The sequence below is a fragment of the Chroicocephalus ridibundus genome, chromosome 8 (assembly GCF_963924245.1).
Source record: "Chroicocephalus ridibundus chromosome 8, bChrRid1.1, whole genome shotgun sequence".
Classification (NCBI taxonomy): domain Eukaryota; kingdom Metazoa; phylum Chordata; class Aves; order Charadriiformes; family Laridae; genus Chroicocephalus; species Chroicocephalus ridibundus.
The window spans coordinates 1,394,126-1,412,003 of record NC_086291.1 but is presented as its reverse complement, the minus strand read 5'-3'; the positions used below and the strand labels follow the sequence as shown (position 1 = coordinate 1,412,003).

Genomic DNA, 17,878 nt, shown 5'->3' with positions numbered 1-17,878 from the left:
GCAGCCCAGTTATTTGAAGGGTTTCTTCGTCCCCCAATATGCAAGAAACAAGGATAAGAAATTTAAAAGGAGTCACTGCATATCTTCACTGGCATATTGGGATAAAACCTGCGTTTATCGATTCACACAATCTAACACGGTCTGTGTCTTGCATTTGTGCATCATCAGTGTTACTATAATAAGAAAATGCACATTCTGTTTCGTTCCAAATATTTCAGTATCTCGCTGCTGAGATGTGGTAAGTACAAACAGTGCATAACCGTGCTGAAATCTGCTTAACTCAGTGGAGCAAGCCATTGTTACATCCCTTGTCAGCTACTTTAATTATACTATAAATATTGGACACTGAGCTGAAAATAATTAACTTTTGTGATGGATGTTATATGAAGTAAAGAATACAAATGAAATTGGGGAAGCAGTCTGCATAATAGAGATTTTTTTTCTGCAGAATAAATAATTCCGTTTCCAAGAAAGGCAGCTTATCCACCTCCAGCAAGAGCCACAGTGTGAATACACAAGAAGCAGTGATAGCATCTCGTCAAAGTCTATTAACAGGAGTGAGAGAATGAATTCTGAAAATTGTTTACCCACCATCCTCAGGAGGTGGTGTGCAATGTGCTGTCCCGACAATGCTAAGCTCTTCCCCATCGCACGCGACCTAGAGTGCCCTGCTTTCCCAGCATCTGGGGATTAGTTTACAGCAGTTGTTTGAAATCAGACTCAGAAAATCTTCTACAGAATTGAAGTTCAACATAACAAAGAATTAAATGATGTAAATATAAATTGTAGTATATGTTGTGGTTTTCCACTGACATGACCGTACTGGCGTGAACGGGCCTGGGCAGAGCAGAGTCGCTGCGCGGGAGAGCTGTACTTGGGAAATCACCAGAAGAGGAGCTGGGGCTTGTTCTTCCAAGGGGAGGAGCAGGCACTATAGACAGATGGGCTGATGCAGTACGTATATAGATGCAGTAATAGGTGTTCCTCAATTAGCCAAACACAGCAGGCTACTATACATGCAGTGATGGCTGTTTATGTATGTTAGGTAAGGTGGGAATACCACACGGTCATCGCTACGTAGTTATGTGGGGGGTGAGTGGTTGTTTCTGTCCTTTTTGCTGTTCAGAATACAGACTAAATGCAAGTTTTATTTTAAGTATGATCACTTAATGTGATCATCTCATAATTTATGGGCTATTTCTCGTATAGAAAAGTTGGGTATTTTAAACTTCAAGTTGAATAATCCATGGAGCTGTTAAATGACTAGAGTATTTATGCTTCCTGGAAGGTGACTTCTGTCCTGTCAACAAGGCAGAAGTCAGCTACATGCCTGATTAAATCAGTTGTATTCCGAGTTAGCTGCTCCTCCATACAAAGGTAGAAGTGTGGCAGGGGATCACCAAAAAGGAACCTGGAAATCACTCCTTATGAAACAGAGAGGTTGAAGAGTGAGAATGAATGTGGGAAATGAACAGAGGTCAGCCCAGCCAGCGTGGGTGCAGGGTGCCGACCTGCTACGAGCTGCGCAGGTTTGGGGAGGCGCAGGACTGTGTTATTTGGCCTCTTCTACTGCAGGATCGCAGCAGCCCACATCACGGCTGAAACCATGCAAAGCTGGAAATCCCTGCGTGGACTGAACAGTCTCAGTGGCTGTGGAAGGAGCACACGCTATGGAACGAGCACACGCTACGGAACTGCAGCAAGGCAGCTGCCTCAAAACTGGGACATACAGAAGTGTCTGAGTCACCATTTCTCTCCCTTTCTGATTCGGGAGTATTTCTCTGTTCATTCTTTCTGTTTCCTTGCCAACATCTGCTTTGAGGCTTTTCAGTGAAGAAGCACAGGTTTTGTTGTATTTGAACTAGACATCTTCCTCTGACGCAGACAATGCGCCTGCTGCGGTGGATATGGGATTATATCTGGCGCAAATAGCAGAATTTATGAGATTCTGCTTTTTTGGGATCCTCTTGTGCTGAGGATGACACAGCATGAAGTACAGAACCGTGCTGCTCATGGTCCCCTCCTCACCTTGCATCTCTGCTGCAGACACGACTTTTTACCTCTAGAGAGTTAATGAATAGCTAAAAAGTCTGTCTTGAGCATTTTCCTTCACTGCTGATCTTGGGTGAACTGAAGATCTCTCTGACCTGTAAAGAGGGATGTTCGCAGCACAGACCGACTGCACCCGGCTGTTCGTGGAGTCAGTTTGCCAATGGCTATTAAGCACGTTCATGTACTCGGGTGAGTTGTGTTTTAAGAAGAGTTTGGGGATTGCAGATCTGGGCACAAGGAGCAAGAGAATTCTCTGTCATTGCTCACTTTGAGACTACCCCTCTTGTACTGAATCAGACCCGTATTCTACCTGGTCCCTTCCTCAAACGGAGTCAGCAAACAGTAAGAGAGAGCAGATCAGTTTTGCTGGCAGTCGCTGCGTGTCGTGCTGGGATTCTGTGTTCGGTGACATGAGTAGCTCCAACTGCGTCTCTGTTAATGATGTGTTGTGCAAGCAAATCTTGGAAATCCAGTAAGACGTACTTTTGTTATGGCAACAAGCAGTTAATTTTAATGCCCTGGCTGCTATAACTTCCGAGGCCAGGCGATTGGCCAAGGGGTAAGAAATGTTTTGACCTTTTGCTGTATTAGATTTATTCTTGTCTAAAATCCAGTTCACAATTAGTAACTCTTCCACCAGCGTCGTAAAGGTTCAGTAGTAATGAGGATTAGACCTTCATGACGAGACATGTTTGGGTCACTGGCTGGTGTAAACTTAATGTGAAATATTCTTTAAGTAGGTCGGTTTTGTCCGTGGAGACTTGTAGGTACTGAGACATGCGATCATAATGCTCTTTCGCATTCGGGCTGTTCAGACAATAGCGCTGGTTGATGGGTGCATAGAATCTGAAAACTCTCGGGAGCAACGGCGTGATGTTTCGTGGAGGTAATAGTGTTTGATCACACAATGGAGCGTGAATTTTGCTCGTTCCCGTCCTGCTGTTGCATGCGGTTATTTATAAGCAACATCTGAATCCTGAAAATGTGGAAAGTATAAAATTGCCTCAACTGAATTTATTTTGCAAAGATTTGCCTCAAATGTTTATGTAATTCGTGTGCCTAAATCGAGACCGTGTACTGAAGAGTAAGCAAGTATGCAACTTCGCCACGTCGAGAACGGAATACAGAAAGCAAACCTCACCTGTGAGAGCCCGGCTGCAAAGGTGGAAGGCGATGGGGACGGAGGGCAGAGGGGAAGGACAGCAGACATCCTTTTTTTCTGAAAATATCAAAAGGCCATGTCAATGTAAATGCAGCATTTCACTTATATTTACAAAATATTGGTGCTTCAAATCAGTAGATATTGTCTTAGAAATTTGATAATTTTCGTAGTGACATTTTGTAAAAGCAACATTTGCTCCTAGGACAAGGCGTAGGATTTAAATGATTATGTTTTTCTGTTCACAGTCCACAATCCTGGCCAATAGCTGTATTTGGGTTACAAATCTTAGTCCAAACTGTCCTTAGAGAAAAAATCAGCATTCCAACATCTTCAGAGTGTGCTGTGATGAGTAATCCACCCTACTTCAATTTATTAAATGTTTTTAGTTCACAAAACATTCGGAGCAGAGCATACATTGTGACATGAGGAAAAAAAAATATTTTCTCTTTATGAAACGTACAGTGTACGGCTAATTTCCCTTACGCCTCCGAGGGTCACGGGGTGCAATGGGTATATCCTTGCTGCTTTTAATCACGGTTGTTTCCAACTGTGGTCAAAAGGCAAACCTCTGATATGATTTAAGAGGTTTGCTTTTACTTGACTCTGTAAGTTGTAATAATTGCTTCTTTTCAGCTTCCTGAATTTCTGGCCTAACGGGTTACGTTACCCACAGGCAGGTAGCCATATCCAGACTCTAATGGGATCGCAAAGCCTGCAGCATCGGAGCCGCGAGCAGCAGTACGAGGGGAACATGAACAAAGTCACCATTCAGCAGTTCCAGCCACCGCTGCCCATTCAGATTCCCTCTTCGCAGAGCTCTCGGGCACCGCAGACGGGGCGATGCTTAATCCAAACCAAGGGGCAGAGAAGTACGGATGCGTATCAGGAGCAGGTGAGAAAGCCTGTCTATAAAATAGCGCTTTGACAAAAACTTTCTGGTTTTTTCTGCTTTGTACAGAGCAGGAAAAGGACACATAGGGCAACAAGAGGGGACGGCTGAGCCGGGCTGCGCGGCTGAGCTGGAGGCAGGCAAGCGGCTCCCTCCTTCCCCGTCCCCAGGGACTGGGACCATTTCTTTCTTGGGTTGACCAAGCAACACAGTCTGGCACTGAAATTCCTGAACAGAGCTGACATCCCTGGGTCATACTGATTAATGAGCAATTTCTGCCAATTCCCCAGTAACCTACTTCAGTGCTAGCAGCGCAGCACTTGGCAAGACACTGGTCTCCTCAGATTTGTATCAGCTGCTCCAGTTTAGCCCTACGAAAGAGCGGCTGTAGCTCCAGTGCCCCCAGTCTAACAAAATGGGTGCGGGTGAGTTTCTTCATTAAGTGGTCCTATTCCCATCATATTTGGCCTTAATGATTGCAATAACTGTTTGAGGCACCTGACTTGCAGGATCAGGTTCAGAATCATTAGCAAACCTTTCTCTCGTGTAAAGCGTTGAACGATCCATGCGAGCGGTTAATGCCTGCGCTAAGTCCCTGAGCGTAGCGCGGAGATTCAGAAGCAATTGCTTGTGCGGCTCACAGGACGTGCTCGGACTGGCTCAATGAGTAGTCATTAAGCTACGCTGAAGTCATTTTTATTTTATATTCAATTACCCGATGCCGTTTAGAGTCATCCCCACTAAAAGATAAGATTCAGCACTATCTCCTGGAGCGAGGCACTTGTAAAAGCTGTTGGTGCTCAGGGCAGGCTGTGGGGGCTGGGGCTGGGGCTGACAGTGGTGTCAACATCTCTGAGCTTCAGGGTACGTGTCCCTGGGGTTTGTCCCAAGCACAGCACCCGGGGATGCGTGCCGCCTTCTGGAAAAATGAAAGTGCACAAGATGAAGTCACACTGACATAGATCAATGGTCAAGTGAAGATGAAAAATTTAGCCAGTGTAAACTGCTCTTTCACAGGTCTAAGGGGTTTTTCTACTTGAAAATAAAATTTTAAAATATATGGAAAAATGTGTGCAGCACTGTGAATATTATGGTATCATTGAGCACACTAAAATCGTAAAAAATACTCTCAGTTTATGCCAGTATTCTACTGACTCTTAACCAGGTGGTACAATACAGCTTTTGAGAGGGTCAGCCTGTCTCATTAATGGTGGTAGGCTTTAATGTTGGCACTGACTTATCTTGCTGTATCTTTTCAACCTAGTTTTGTGTGAGAATAGAGAAGAATCCTGGCCTGGGTTTTAGTATCAGTGGTGGAATAAGTGGACAAGGAAATCCATTCAAACCTTCTGATAAGGTAAGCTATAAATTTCTCTCTAAAGGATCCTTATTTTAGAGTGCCGTATAGTGGAGACACAGATAACATGAATGAAATTTTTATGCACTTCTGTTGTGATAATTGAAAAAAAAAATCCTATACTTGGCTTTTTTTTGGTTAGCAGAGTGGTGTTCAGGGATTTTTTGGTTAATGAAGACTAGAGAATCAAAACAACTCACGTGGGTGTCTGCCTTATATGCCACGTTAAGATAATTTTTCAGGCTGTGTTCTGAAGAATCATCTCTCTGACTTTCTTCTTTTAAGAGTGAATATAGGCCCTGATTAAACTTTCACGAGAGGCATTAGAGGGAATACTAATAACAGCATCACTGGCGGCTGAAATGCCAGGGTTTGTAGCAGCCGTATCAAATAAAATCAGCCTGGTCTGCAAACTGGTCTGGGGACCAGCGGGGCCTTACAAAGCCCATGGCAAGCAGTCTGCTGTTCTGGGCTGCTAATTAAACATGTCATCGTTATGGTACACGATGCTCAGGGAGACTCAGTATTTGCTCTGGGAATTACACAGTTAAGAGGTTGATAAGTCTCTTTACAGTAAAAGGAAGCCTAGTAAAAATACAACATCTGGTGGTTATCAGCTACGCAGGGCTTCAGGATTGGGAAATGGCCTCTCAGACCTGTGAATTCCGCTGTTCTGTGCAGTAAAACTGACTGGAGCTTGTTGAAAAACAAGTACTACGGGTACCTCTCTGCTAAACATACTCTTAACATTTATAGTCTTTGATAATACTGGCGTCCGTGCTAAGAGGCAATCATAACTTCCATAAATATTGACAATGTTTGGAAAATGATGAAATTAAAACTGTGTTTTAATCTCTTCTCAAAATTTGAGATCTGCATGCAAATTGTAAAGTAATTTCCCCACCACTCTGAATTACAATGGAAAGCTAATTGGAAATGTAAAATACGCTTGAAAATACCAGTCTAACGCAATCTTAATTCCTTTCAGTTTTCTCATTGATAATCCCTGTTTTGAACTTCAAGAACAGTTCCATTTAATGTCCATAACCATCAGGCATTTTAATTGCAGTCCCTTAAAACATACTCATTTTTGGTGTCCTCATTTGAGACTGCACACTGGAATTGCACTTTATAACATCATGGCCGTCTTTTCCACAATTTAATGTATGGTGTTAGAAATAAGCTATACTTCCCCTGTCTGTCACTTGCCTGTAATTATTAAAGAGTCCGTACCCCACTGTGCGTGTGTCTGCACCAGTAACACGTGCGATAACAGCTTGGATAGACTGAATTTTACCAGTTGAGCCCGCGCGCAGTTCCAGAGGCTGCTGGAAGGTGCTCACCCTCGGGAGCGGGGTGAGCGCCCCAGAGACGGCGAGGCTAAGGGTGCAGGATGCCTGAGCTGTGTGGGAAATACTGCAAATGTGCTCCTCATCTAGGAGCTTGGTCTTTGATTTGGGGTTTTATTAACATCTTTTACTGACATTCTGAAAGCCAATCTAAAAATATCCTTTATTACTTAATAGTTTTTCCCCTTTCAAAGTCGCTCACTCCTCAGACACTGGGTGAAGTGACAGCCCTACAGACCATTGTACCGAATATCAAGACTGCTTTTTAGAAATTGTTGTAAACTTTTTTTTTTCCTAAAGGAAGTAAACAGAGATTACTCTATAGATCATGGTACGCATTATTCTAATAAATTAATGCTTGCTGCATTTTAATTATCCTCCTGATAACCCTGTTACTCTTGCCCTATCCAAATTGGACATTATTTTGTGACATGGAATCTTAATTTCAAATGACCCGCAATTATATTTGTATCAGGCGACACCTGAAGGTCATGGAGAGCCACTACAAACCCCTACTACGGTTTGATGAGAAAAGGATTTAAAAAAGAGTGTAGTGTTCAGGCCACGGCCAGAGTATATAAAGCCCCCAGCCAGGAGATAGGGAGACGCCTGTATTTTGGGAAGTAGTTCTCGGTGATAGCATCCTAACCTCTGTTACTTCTGACCTATAGGGTATCTTTGTTACTAGGGTTCAGCCTGACGGACCAGCCTCCAGCCTGCTTCAGCCTGGCGATAAGATCCTCCAGGTAGGGATGGATTTGGCTGCTTTGTAACTGAACTCGGTCTTTGCATCTCACGAGTACGATGATAATGTTTTCAGTGCGAGTAAACTGCTAGGTTTGTTATTATGGTACTTTAATATCGATTTATAACAGAGTGTTGGCCGGGCAGTTTCTGCTCCCTCCCCGGGGACACTGACCAAGGCAGACAGATGCCAGCACCAGCCCCTCTGGCACTGCAGGAAAGGGTTAATGCTTACGCTCTGTCACAGGAATGAGCCAGGTGACACAATTTAAATGCTAAAATAAAAATATTCCTTACATCATATCCAGTTTTTCCGCACCACCAGTGCAAGCAGGTGCAGGGGGAGAGGAGCTTTACAAGCGGTATGACAAAGTGACAGGTTACCATTTTCACCTCTGCAGCTGACGCGACGCTGCTGTAAGGACCTACGTAGTCCCGTTTCTCGTCAGAATTGTAACTGGCAATATTTTTGCATCCCTTCCGCTGCCTCAGCATTTTTGAATGCACTCGCATGAAAAGCAGCCACCAGTGGATCCGCTACTGGATCATGGAAGCGTCTGCGTAATTTACACAGAAATCTCAGCTTCTTGTTTTCTTTTTTGTTTCTGGAAAAAATATTTTCTGTCTTCCAGTGAACGTTTTTAAATAGAAAGACAGACTGTTCCTGAACATACCTTTCAAAAATTCCTTATTCACAGAAAGTAACGACTGTCCGTGTAGAAAAGGGGTTTCTACCGTGTCCTGCAAAGTTGTTTCTTTTTTTTGTTAAGCCTGGAAAATGTGTTACCACTGGCAGCCAGTAGCGTTACTTTTGACAAAAGGAAGAGACTCATTATAGTTGTCTGAAAGGCTTAGAACAGTTTTTAAAGCCATTCACACTGATGAAGGGCAGGAGGTTAACTGTGATTTAATCAGTTATATGAAGGCAGTCAGCAAACCAAGGGTGTTTCCAGTGGTTTTGGTAGCATCCCTCCTCCCGCCTCCCTCTCTCCTTCGCTCCCCCCTGCCCTTCCCACCCGGCACGGGCACTGCAGGAGTTAGCAGCTTAGTAACAGAAACAAAACTAGGTAAAGTATATTCAAAGGTAACAGCAAAATAAGGTGAGAGGGGCGAGCAGTGGGCACACGCCGCGGGGGTGGCTGATGGGGCGGTGGCGAGGGCTGTGTTGGTGTATGCAGGGGCAGGGCTGGGGTGAGTGTTCCCCATGAGTCTCAGCAGTGACGTATGCTTTTGTCCTGCGTATATTTTATGGCTATTCTTATGTTAAATGATTTCTCCAGATGGGCACAGGAGCTGGGCTTTCCCGTGTTTCAGCACATGTTCCTAAAATAGGAGCATTGATGTATATTTGTATAATCGCATTTAAGGTATGGCTGTGGGGTTTTTTAGGTAGCAAATTTCACTGTCCTAATTTTTTCGTCACTTATGTTGATGAAGTTTGTTTGACTTTCACTCTCAGTCATTCTCGTAGGATTGTGGATCAGTGTCAGCAGAGTTTCTCACTTGTCACTGTCAGTCCATCATCTCAAATTATCTGGCAAGAACATTTTCCTTTTATTCGTAGTTACTCCTAGCCATGCATGATCCCTATGAGCAGGGGTTGATTTATAGCGTGGCAAGTCAAAGGGTGGTCATTAATCTCATGAAGGAATTAGCAGAGAAAAAACCATAACTGTGATGAAGGATATTTTACTTCTTAAATATAAGCGATGCCTTTAGCTAAAAGCATCCAGTTCCCTGGGCAGTAAGAACTTGAAATTATCAATACGCATGGGCATCACTTCACCTCCACCCCCATTTTCCAGTCGTTGTGCCTCCGGTCGCGTCTCTCTGACACTCTCCCCAGTGCCACTGCACCTTTGTCTGGGATCACGGCAGGTAACCCCGGTGTCACCAGTGCTGGAGCACCTCCATGCCCGGGCACCTTTTGTGCCCCCATGCAGCTAACTCCGTTTACCCAAGATGATACACTGGAAGATATTGTCAAACCAAGGCTCCAAAGGGAAATTGTTTAAAGGTTTACATGGAAGAATTTACTTAGCAGGATGTTTTCAGGAGAAGCAGTAACGTTTCTGTCAGGTATTTTTGTGTCTCCCCAAGCAGTTTTGGTAAAAGAAGGAGGGGGAAAAAAAATGAATCAAAAAAAATTTAAAAATTAAAAAGGCTTGACATTCCCTGTATGGATTTACCCGACTCACAGAGAAAATGTCATTTTCAAACACGGTTTTGCCTTTTGCCCATTTTTGACAGAAGAGTCTGTGTCTTCTGCAGCGAACAAATTCTGGTCCTTCCAAGACGGAAGCCCATGGCCCCGCTGGGATCTGGGGGAGCAAAATTGTTGTATCTTTCCTTGCTGTGTCATAGGCTCTTAAGTTAGTTAATTCATAAGTAAGAATGATTTTTCTGTTATAAAATTAGCAGCAGCTTCAGTAGATGACTAAGGAGGAGGCAGCCAGTTGTACGGCTGTCGGCGAGGAGAGAGCAGCTCTGGCAGCCACCGCACCTTAGAGGCTGCCCTTCAGCTCTAAGAAATCTTGTTTTGCTGGCTCCATGATTCAACTGAAAAGCATTCTTTTTGTCTAATAATTAGAACTAAATATTAATTCTATGTTTAAACATATGCACAGATTCCATAGCATATTTTGTGGGGACTGTGAGACCCCAGCAGGAATGAAAGAAGCAGATTCTGATTATCATTTATTTATATGTTGAATAGCAAATCCCTCTGCGTGTGGCCTGCTTAGGTATTTTTGGACGTGCGTCTCCTACAGCCCCCTTCACTGAGGAACCTTTCTTGTAGAAAAGAGGTCTCTCTGCTGGGCAGGACCAAACCTGCGTTGTGTTTTCCTGCAGCCCCCCCTCGCAGCCCAGCAGTGAGGAGGCGCCAGGCAGTGCTGACCTGGAACAATGGGGATCCCAGTGAGCTCTGTGGAGAACCCACTGAAACGTCTTCAACTTCTTTTGTGCCCTGACAACGTGCGCTGTCAGCCCAGAGACCCCCCGCAGCCTGGGCTGCATCCCCAGCAGCGTGGGCAGCAGGGCGAGGGGGGGATTCTGCCCCTCTGCTCCGCTCTGTGAGACCCCCCTGCAGTGCTGCCCCCAGCCCTGGGGCACCAACAGCAGAAGGACACGGAGCTGTTGGAGCGGGGCCAGAGGAGGCCCCGGAGATGCTGGGAGGGCTGGAGCCCCTCTGCTGGGAGGACAGGCTGAGAGAGCTGGGGGGGGTTCAGCCTGGAGAAGAGAAGGCTCCGGGGAGACCTTCCAGCCCCTGCCAGGCCCTAAAGGGGCTCCAGGAAAGCTGGGGAGGGACTCTGGAGCAGGGAGGGGAGCCATGGGACGAGGGGGAAGGGTTTTACACTGGAAGAGGGGAGACTGAGATGAGATGTGAGGCAGAAATTGTTGGCTGTGAGGGGGGTGAGCCCCTGGCCCAGGTTGCCCAGAGAAGCTGTGGCTGCCCCATCCCTGGAGGGGTTCAAGGCCAGGTTGGCCGGGGCTTGGAGCAACCCGGGCTGGTGGGAGGTGTCCCTGCCCAGGGCAGGGGTGTTTTTAAGGTCTCTTCCAACCTAAGCTGTTCTATGATTCCCTCTGAATTACCTCAGAGTCTGAGCTGACCTCACACTGAATGCCAAACGGCCCCTAATTTTGACACGTAAGTGAAGGTCTTTGAAACTTTTCCTGCCTGAAATTTGTATCCCTGTTTCTCAGAGCAAATATATTTAATAGTCTTAAGCTAAGGAGTACTACATGAAAAAAAGTGAGCTACTTTTCCCTATTGCCTGGATGCTGCCTTTTCTCCGTGCTCTGTGTCGGCCCGTTGCCATTCCTGCGCGGTCGCCAGCTCCAGAGCTCGCCGCAGCCGGTGCCTTTGAAGACAAACTCGGAAGTGCCAGGCGAGCGCCTCCGCGCTGGGGGCTCCCCTTCCCGTCGTGTGTGGGTGCAGCACTTCTTGGAGTTATCAATCTGGGCTGGGCGTCCTTTAATCCAGCGAGAGGGCATGGGGGGTCCCTCTGCAAGCGCCTGGTCTGGGGCGGGATCGTGGCACAGCGTGGCTTCGTGTGGACAAGATCTCCCTGTCTGGTGGTCTGGGGGTGGGAAACAGCCGCCCGGTAGCTCTTCTCTGGGGCTGTAATTTCACAGCAGCTGTCGGTTATTCGCCACAGCTTGAAGGCTTCACTAACCTATTTTAAATGTTAGCTAAAATGTTAAAGAATTAAAAAAAAATTTAAAAAAAAATAATATATATACACACATGTACGTATATTTTGTTAAATTCCAGCGTGTTTATAGAGTTGCTGCAAAGCAGCCAGACCAGGTTCTGCTCCATGGCCCCGTAGCCTGCCTCTCGCTTCCCTTTTCTCTGCCGTCTTTGGGGGAGCTCGGAACCAGCCGGGCATTTCCCCTGCCGCAGGGCCACGGGACTCTGGGGACCGAGGTGACACTTGGGCAGGAGCCGTGGGGCTTTGGTGGGTGGCTAAAAGGCAGGTGTCTGCAGCGGGCGGTGCCTTTGCTGGGTACGGGGTCGCCTCCACGGGCTGGCTTTGTTCCGGAGAATGGCTGATCTTCTGCTTAGGCTTGTTGATCACACTCAGAAAACTGTTAGTGACTATGTTTAAAATTTGACCATTTTAAATAGCGTTGTACCAGACAAGGTATAGGTAGATTTAGTTAGCACTAAAGCAGAATGGTTTATTTAGTAGATTTTTCCTGTTTTTGTATGTGCAGTCCGTCTGCGTCTGAGCTGAGCCGGAGCCTCCCCTGTAGTCAGCAACACTCTCGGCAGCGTTCCCTTCCTTCGGGCTTCTCAGCCTTCCAAACTCTTACATCCCAGAGTTACTGCTGCTTCAGGGAACGTGCAGACTGTCCCAGAGTCACGGGATAATTTCAGTTGGGAAGGACCCCCGGAGGTCAAGCAGGGGGTGCGGTATCTGCCCAAGAGAGGGGGGAGAAATGTGTGCTCTCAGTCAAAGCCCTGTTTGTGGGAAATCGTTGTGCGACTGCTATTTATTTTAGCCTTGCTTTTCATTTTCATCTCTCCCTTTGCTCCCCCGAAACGAAGACACTCAATAGGATCTCATTTGATTTCTCTTCTTGTTTTTGTCTTGCAGGCAAACGGACACAGTTTTGTACATATGGAACACGAGAAAGCTGTATTACTACTGAAGAGTTTCCAGAATACAGTAGACCTAGTTATTCAACGTGAGCTTACTGTCTAAATATTTTTTTATAAATAGTAAATATGTCTAGCCAGATCTAATGTTCAAACAGATTTATACATAGGAAACAAATTTTTTTGCCAATTGCTGGACCAATGGCAAACAGTAGTGCCAAATGTATAATACTATATGTTAGTACCAATCATCTTGGAAAAAAATATATTAACTATATAAATATATTGTTCATGTGGCTATGTATTAGTTTTAATTGTCAGCCTCTGGCTGTGCATTGGTGCGTTTTTTTAATCAAGTTACTTCTTAAAGTCAATTTCATATGATTTCAAAACACAGAAGCACATACAAATTCTTTAGGAATTCTGCTGTCCATCAGAAACACTGCCTCAAAGTTGTATATGCCTTTATAAAGATGAAATATATTAACCTGTACTTCCCATGAAATATTTCTATCATGTCACATACAAAAATATAGAGAAAAAATATTTTCATAAACACCTCAAAGAAAGTATATATTAAATTAAATTTAATAATGTTCATTTATTTTCAATGCAAAGATATTATATGCCTTACGAAAATACCTGTACATATGCAGTGTGTATAGCTGGCTCCATATTAATTAGTAAAACTGTCACTATACAGGGTGAGATACTTAATAAATTATACTGTCAACTCTGGGACCTAGATATAACTAACCTACGTGAAAATCGGTTAACTTCCGTTTCTTGGGCACTCGTAGTTGATTCCACGTGCACACACTAAATGGACGAGCAGTGAGTTTAGACAGCTATAAATGGAAGAAGGTTGTGATGGGTGGCAGTAAAACTTCTGTGGTTGCTGCTAATTTTATTCGTTAACTTTTTAATTTGAAATTACAGGCCCTTTACTTACATTCCCCGTTCCCCCAGGCTTACCTCGGTCGGTATTTTCACTCTGGCCCAGGCTGTGTGAGCGCCTGCTCGCTATATTCACCGTCAGGGAGGCTTTAACCTTTCCAGGACCCTTTGTTTGAGGAACAGGCTCTCTAAACCAGGCGGGAGCAGATTTAACCTGAGCCGCGCTGCATCGCGGGGCGCCGTGAGCGACCGAGCGAGCCCGGGAAAAGCTTGACTTTCCCAGCGAAGTGCGTGGACTGGAAACCCTGCGGGTCAACGGCCTGCTGCTGCTCCCAGCAGAGAGTATTGCCAGCACGGAACTTGGCAAAACTGCCGGGGGCTCGGTGCCCATCGTGTTTATAACCCGCAGTAACATGGAAAAACGTAAGAAAACCTCCCATGAGATTTTTTTGCAGGGGATCCCGTTAGCATTGACCCAAGTGACAGCGCTGGCAACGGGCTGTGGGGAGAGCCAGGACCTGCTCCGGGAGGGCCGGGCTCACTCCCTCCTTTTCCAGCTGCAAAACACACGGAAAAACCCAGGCCGGAGGAGTGTGGCAATGGCACAGGGCACCCCAGGGGTATTTTACTGTTCTGCTTGTGAGAACCTCTAGAAAGTCTTAACCCTTGCTTCTCTTCCCATCAAGCGCACGCTGATGGAGGCCCCCCCTAAAGGGGACCTACAGGAAGGATGGGGAGGGACTCTGGATCAGGGAGCGCTGTGACGGACACGGGGTAACGGCCTCAAGTTGAGAGAGGGGAGATTTAGATTGGATATCAGGAAAAAAATTCTGTGCTGTGAGGGCGGTGAGCCCCTGGCCCAGGTTGCCCAGAGAAGCTGTGGCTGCCCCATCCCTGGAGGGGTTCAAGGCCAGGTTGGCCGGGGCTTGGAGCAACCTGGGCTGGTGGGAGGTGTCCCTGCCCAGGGCAGGGGGTGCCACTGCGTGGTCTCTAAGGTCCCTTCCAGCCCAAACCATGCTGTGTGTAATTCTGTAATTATTCTTTTCAGTAAATTCAAATCTTCTTGATAGCACCAGCTGGAAAGGCTTGCTGATTTGGGTTTGAATCATTATTTGCTCAAATTTTTTCAGCTTTTGGTTTTCCATCACGTGGATGTAATTTCATAACAAATCATGCAGCCTCTGGCAAAGTCCGTCTAAAACATTTCTAACATTCTTGGCATTTCAGAGGACAGAAGTTCCATCCTTAAGCCCTCATTGCCCTTTAAAAAAAAAGAAATAAGGGTTTATCCAGCATCACGTTCAGAAAATTGTAGGCACCTACGTAGCTTTCAGTTAATTACGTTGGATGGGAATTAGGTCCCTTAATAGGCATTTATGCACCTAAATTCCTCTGTGGAGCTGCCTGTGTCTTTTCATGCAGAAAATCCCTCCTCTGAGCGTGGTAGCACACCCTGCAGTCAGAAATCCTTCCCGGGACTCCGCTGCGGGCAGGAAAACGCAGTAAATGATGACGGCGGATTTGAATCCTGCCGTGACGCTGGCTGAGGTCACCGTGCAGCGTCCATCCACCCCCCACGAGCAGAACAAGCCGATCCCCAGCCGTGGGGCAGCGTTAAATATTACCCAGGTAGCCCCAGAACCGTGGCCGGGGGTTGCGGCGCCAGGAAGGGGCGAGGGCTCTGCCTCAGGGCCCGGAACCAAGGTAACGACGTACCGGTCAAACGCGGTAAACCGCGCATCAGCGCCAGAGCCTCCGCGCTGGGTAACCCCGCAGCTCGTGCTGGGCTGCCTTTCCCCGCGCCGCGTGGCCGGGGCTGCGTGCAGGGCTGGCTGCCGGGATTGCCGAGCGCTTTCATTAACGTGATGAAAAGCAAATCACGATAAAGCGAAGTCAGTGCAGCGGAGTGTGGCATTTAAGTCTTTAACTCAGCAAGAGTCCCGCCGACCCTGCAAACAGGCTTGGGGGAGACGCTGAAACGGACACTAGCCAAGTTTTAATATCGACCCCCACTGCCCAAAAAATACCAGCTGCTTTCTTTTGGGCATTATTTTTTATTCAAATTGGCTGAAATGATGTCTAGCTACTACTAACACTATGAGCAATTAAAATTACTGTAATGGGACTCCTTAGGATTCTTACATTAGTCCTTCAAAACGACTCGCCCCTTTTGCCTTTCCTGGGCCCTCCCAGACACAGTCACGTAGAACCAGGTTCGCAGGTCGGGTACCAGGTTACGCGCATGCTTTGTGCAGAATTACGATATTATTTAGTTTTATTTTTTTACTAAATAGGGTGATGGGGCAAGTGCTGAGGCAGGTGACGGTCGGCTTTTTTACATTTTTCCGTGCAATAAACACTTACTTAACTAAGGATCCTCAGGGAAGGGCTAGATTAAAAAAAGAAGCCTGTGATGTCATTCCCTTATCCTCGTTTTACAAGAGGTTTTAAGGAGCTCAGTGTCGGTGCCAGAGCTCCGGGTCCTGCGCTGCCCCCGGCCCCGTAACCCAGAGTGCGCAGAGCCCGCTGGCCAGGCTGGTAGGAACGGGTTTGCTTTTCTGCAGTCGTGTTACAAGGCAGCTCTTAGGGGGAGAAGGCGGGGGGGAGGGAAGCTGCTTCCAAAATACTTTTCTTATTTTGAGAAAAAAATTAAGACCAGACTGCAGGACCCTCTGGTCTTAATCATTTACCCGTTTTCCAGTGCACAGCTCGCAGGTGTTACCTGGGTGTTGATAAACTGTCACACTCAGAAGCCAGTTGGTCATTTAACATCTTCAAATCTGGTTTCGGTGTTTTCCGAGCAGTTTTGGAACCTGTCCGTGTCTGCACGTGCGTTTGACGGCCCAGGGGTGGCTGCTGTGGGGGGGCCGTGCCTGGCCAGGACAGAGCCGGGGCAGGGACAGGGGGAGCCCAGCCCAGGGGTCGGTCCCCGAGTGCGGCCGGTGCAGCCATTTCCAGGGGTCCGTGGGGAATGTGCGGCCTGAGAGGCTGTGACAGGGCGGCCTTTTCCAAACGGGAATGAAAAGCCCTTGGAAACGTTGCTGCAATAGCCCCCCTTTTAGCTCGTCTAGGAACACCTGGGAAGGGAAATCACTGACGGTACGGAACACCACCAGGAGCCAAAACCCCAACTAAAAATTCCAGTACGAAAAGGCCAGGAGATTGGTTTGCTGTTGCTCCTTAGCACTTTGGATGTAAAGCCGTTCCTTGGTTAAACCTCTCTGGCGTGAAATATAGCACTTAGTTACCTCGGGCAATCAGCAAATGCTCGCTTACGGGTATGCGTGTATATACATATGTATCTGATAGAGCTGTAAGCAACGGTAAATGCAAAGACAGTCTGAAATGAAACCCCACATGCGTCAGCCTGCGCGGGCAGGAGCCGGTCCCCAGGCGGGGACAGGGACGGGGACGGGGACGGTCGGCCATCAGGGTGCTGGTGCCCGCTGGGCACCGAGCGCTGGCCGGAGGAGGGTCGGTGCCACCCAGTCACCCCAGTGGGGGCGAAGCCAGGAGCAGGGGGGGTTCTGGTGTCACCCCTGCCCCTCGCCCGCGCGGCCAGGACAGAGCCAGGGTTCCACACACGTGCCCAGCCCCCCAAATTCATGGCCAGGCAGAGGAGGCGGCGCCGCAGCCCTGGGCTGTGGAGTCACCCCCTGCCTCAGCAGCATTTCTGACTGGTGCCATTTGACATGTAGAATTTCTGATGAGAGCAACGTTTTAGCTGAAGTTTGAGCTCCCGACCCCCGGGGTGGTGTGTGCCCGCTCCCCGCCCCCCCAGCGCTCTCCCCCCAGCCCTCTGCCCGCAGAGGTTTCATTTTAAGCAAGCGCACAACGAGGGACGATTTCATTTCCAGGCGCTCAGCCGTAAGGATTTATTTCACTTGTCAGACTCGCCAGCGTGAGTGGAACACACCGTGACGATACAACTTTCAGGCCAGTGGTTTGGATGGGATAGGGATTAATTGGTGGTTTGGTTTTGTTTTGAACACTTCGGGTGAGGTGGGCACCGAGCCCCGTGTGCGGCGCAGCGGGGGCCGGGCAGGGACACCCGCGCCTGCGGGTCATGGAGAAGCCGGTCCCAAAAGACAGTGTTTGCGAATCATACATAGTTTCTCTTAAAAGACAAAAAGAATTTAAAAGAAGAGCCTTTTGCCACTCCTCTTCCTGGACGTCCCGCGGCCCCGGCCCTGCGGCAACAAGAGGCAGCATCTCTCGCAGCCAGGGCCTTCGCCGCCTCCAGGCCGGGGCCCGTGGCACCCCCAGGCTCCCCAGTGCCCCCCGTGGCACCCCCGGGGTCCCCAACAAGCCCCGTGGCACC

At 47.5% G+C, this 17,878-nt stretch overlaps 1 protein-coding gene across 7 annotated transcripts in view; it reads left to right on the top strand.

Moving 5' to 3' along the window:
- LRRC7 (leucine rich repeat containing 7) overlaps positions 1-13,638 on the top strand; it is a 173,474-nt gene extending 159,836 nt beyond the window's left edge. For 5 of the 7 annotated variants that reach the window (XM_063345357.1, XM_063345355.1, XM_063345361.1 and 2 more), the window contains 4 exons: positions 3,888-4,106; positions 5,368-5,460; positions 7,481-7,555; positions 12,659-13,638. In XM_063345357.1, the coding sequence (XP_063201427.1) occupies positions 3,888-4,106; positions 5,368-5,460; positions 7,481-7,555; positions 12,659-12,766 (495 nt within the window). In that variant the 3' untranslated portion in view covers positions 12,767-13,638. Of the gene's footprint in view, positions 1-3,887; positions 4,107-5,367; positions 5,461-7,480; positions 7,556-12,658 lie in introns of those variants that run through there. The other 2 variants (XM_063345358.1, XM_063345360.1) reach the window with 2 other exon arrangements.
- Positions 13,639-17,878: the final 4,240 nt, after the last annotated feature.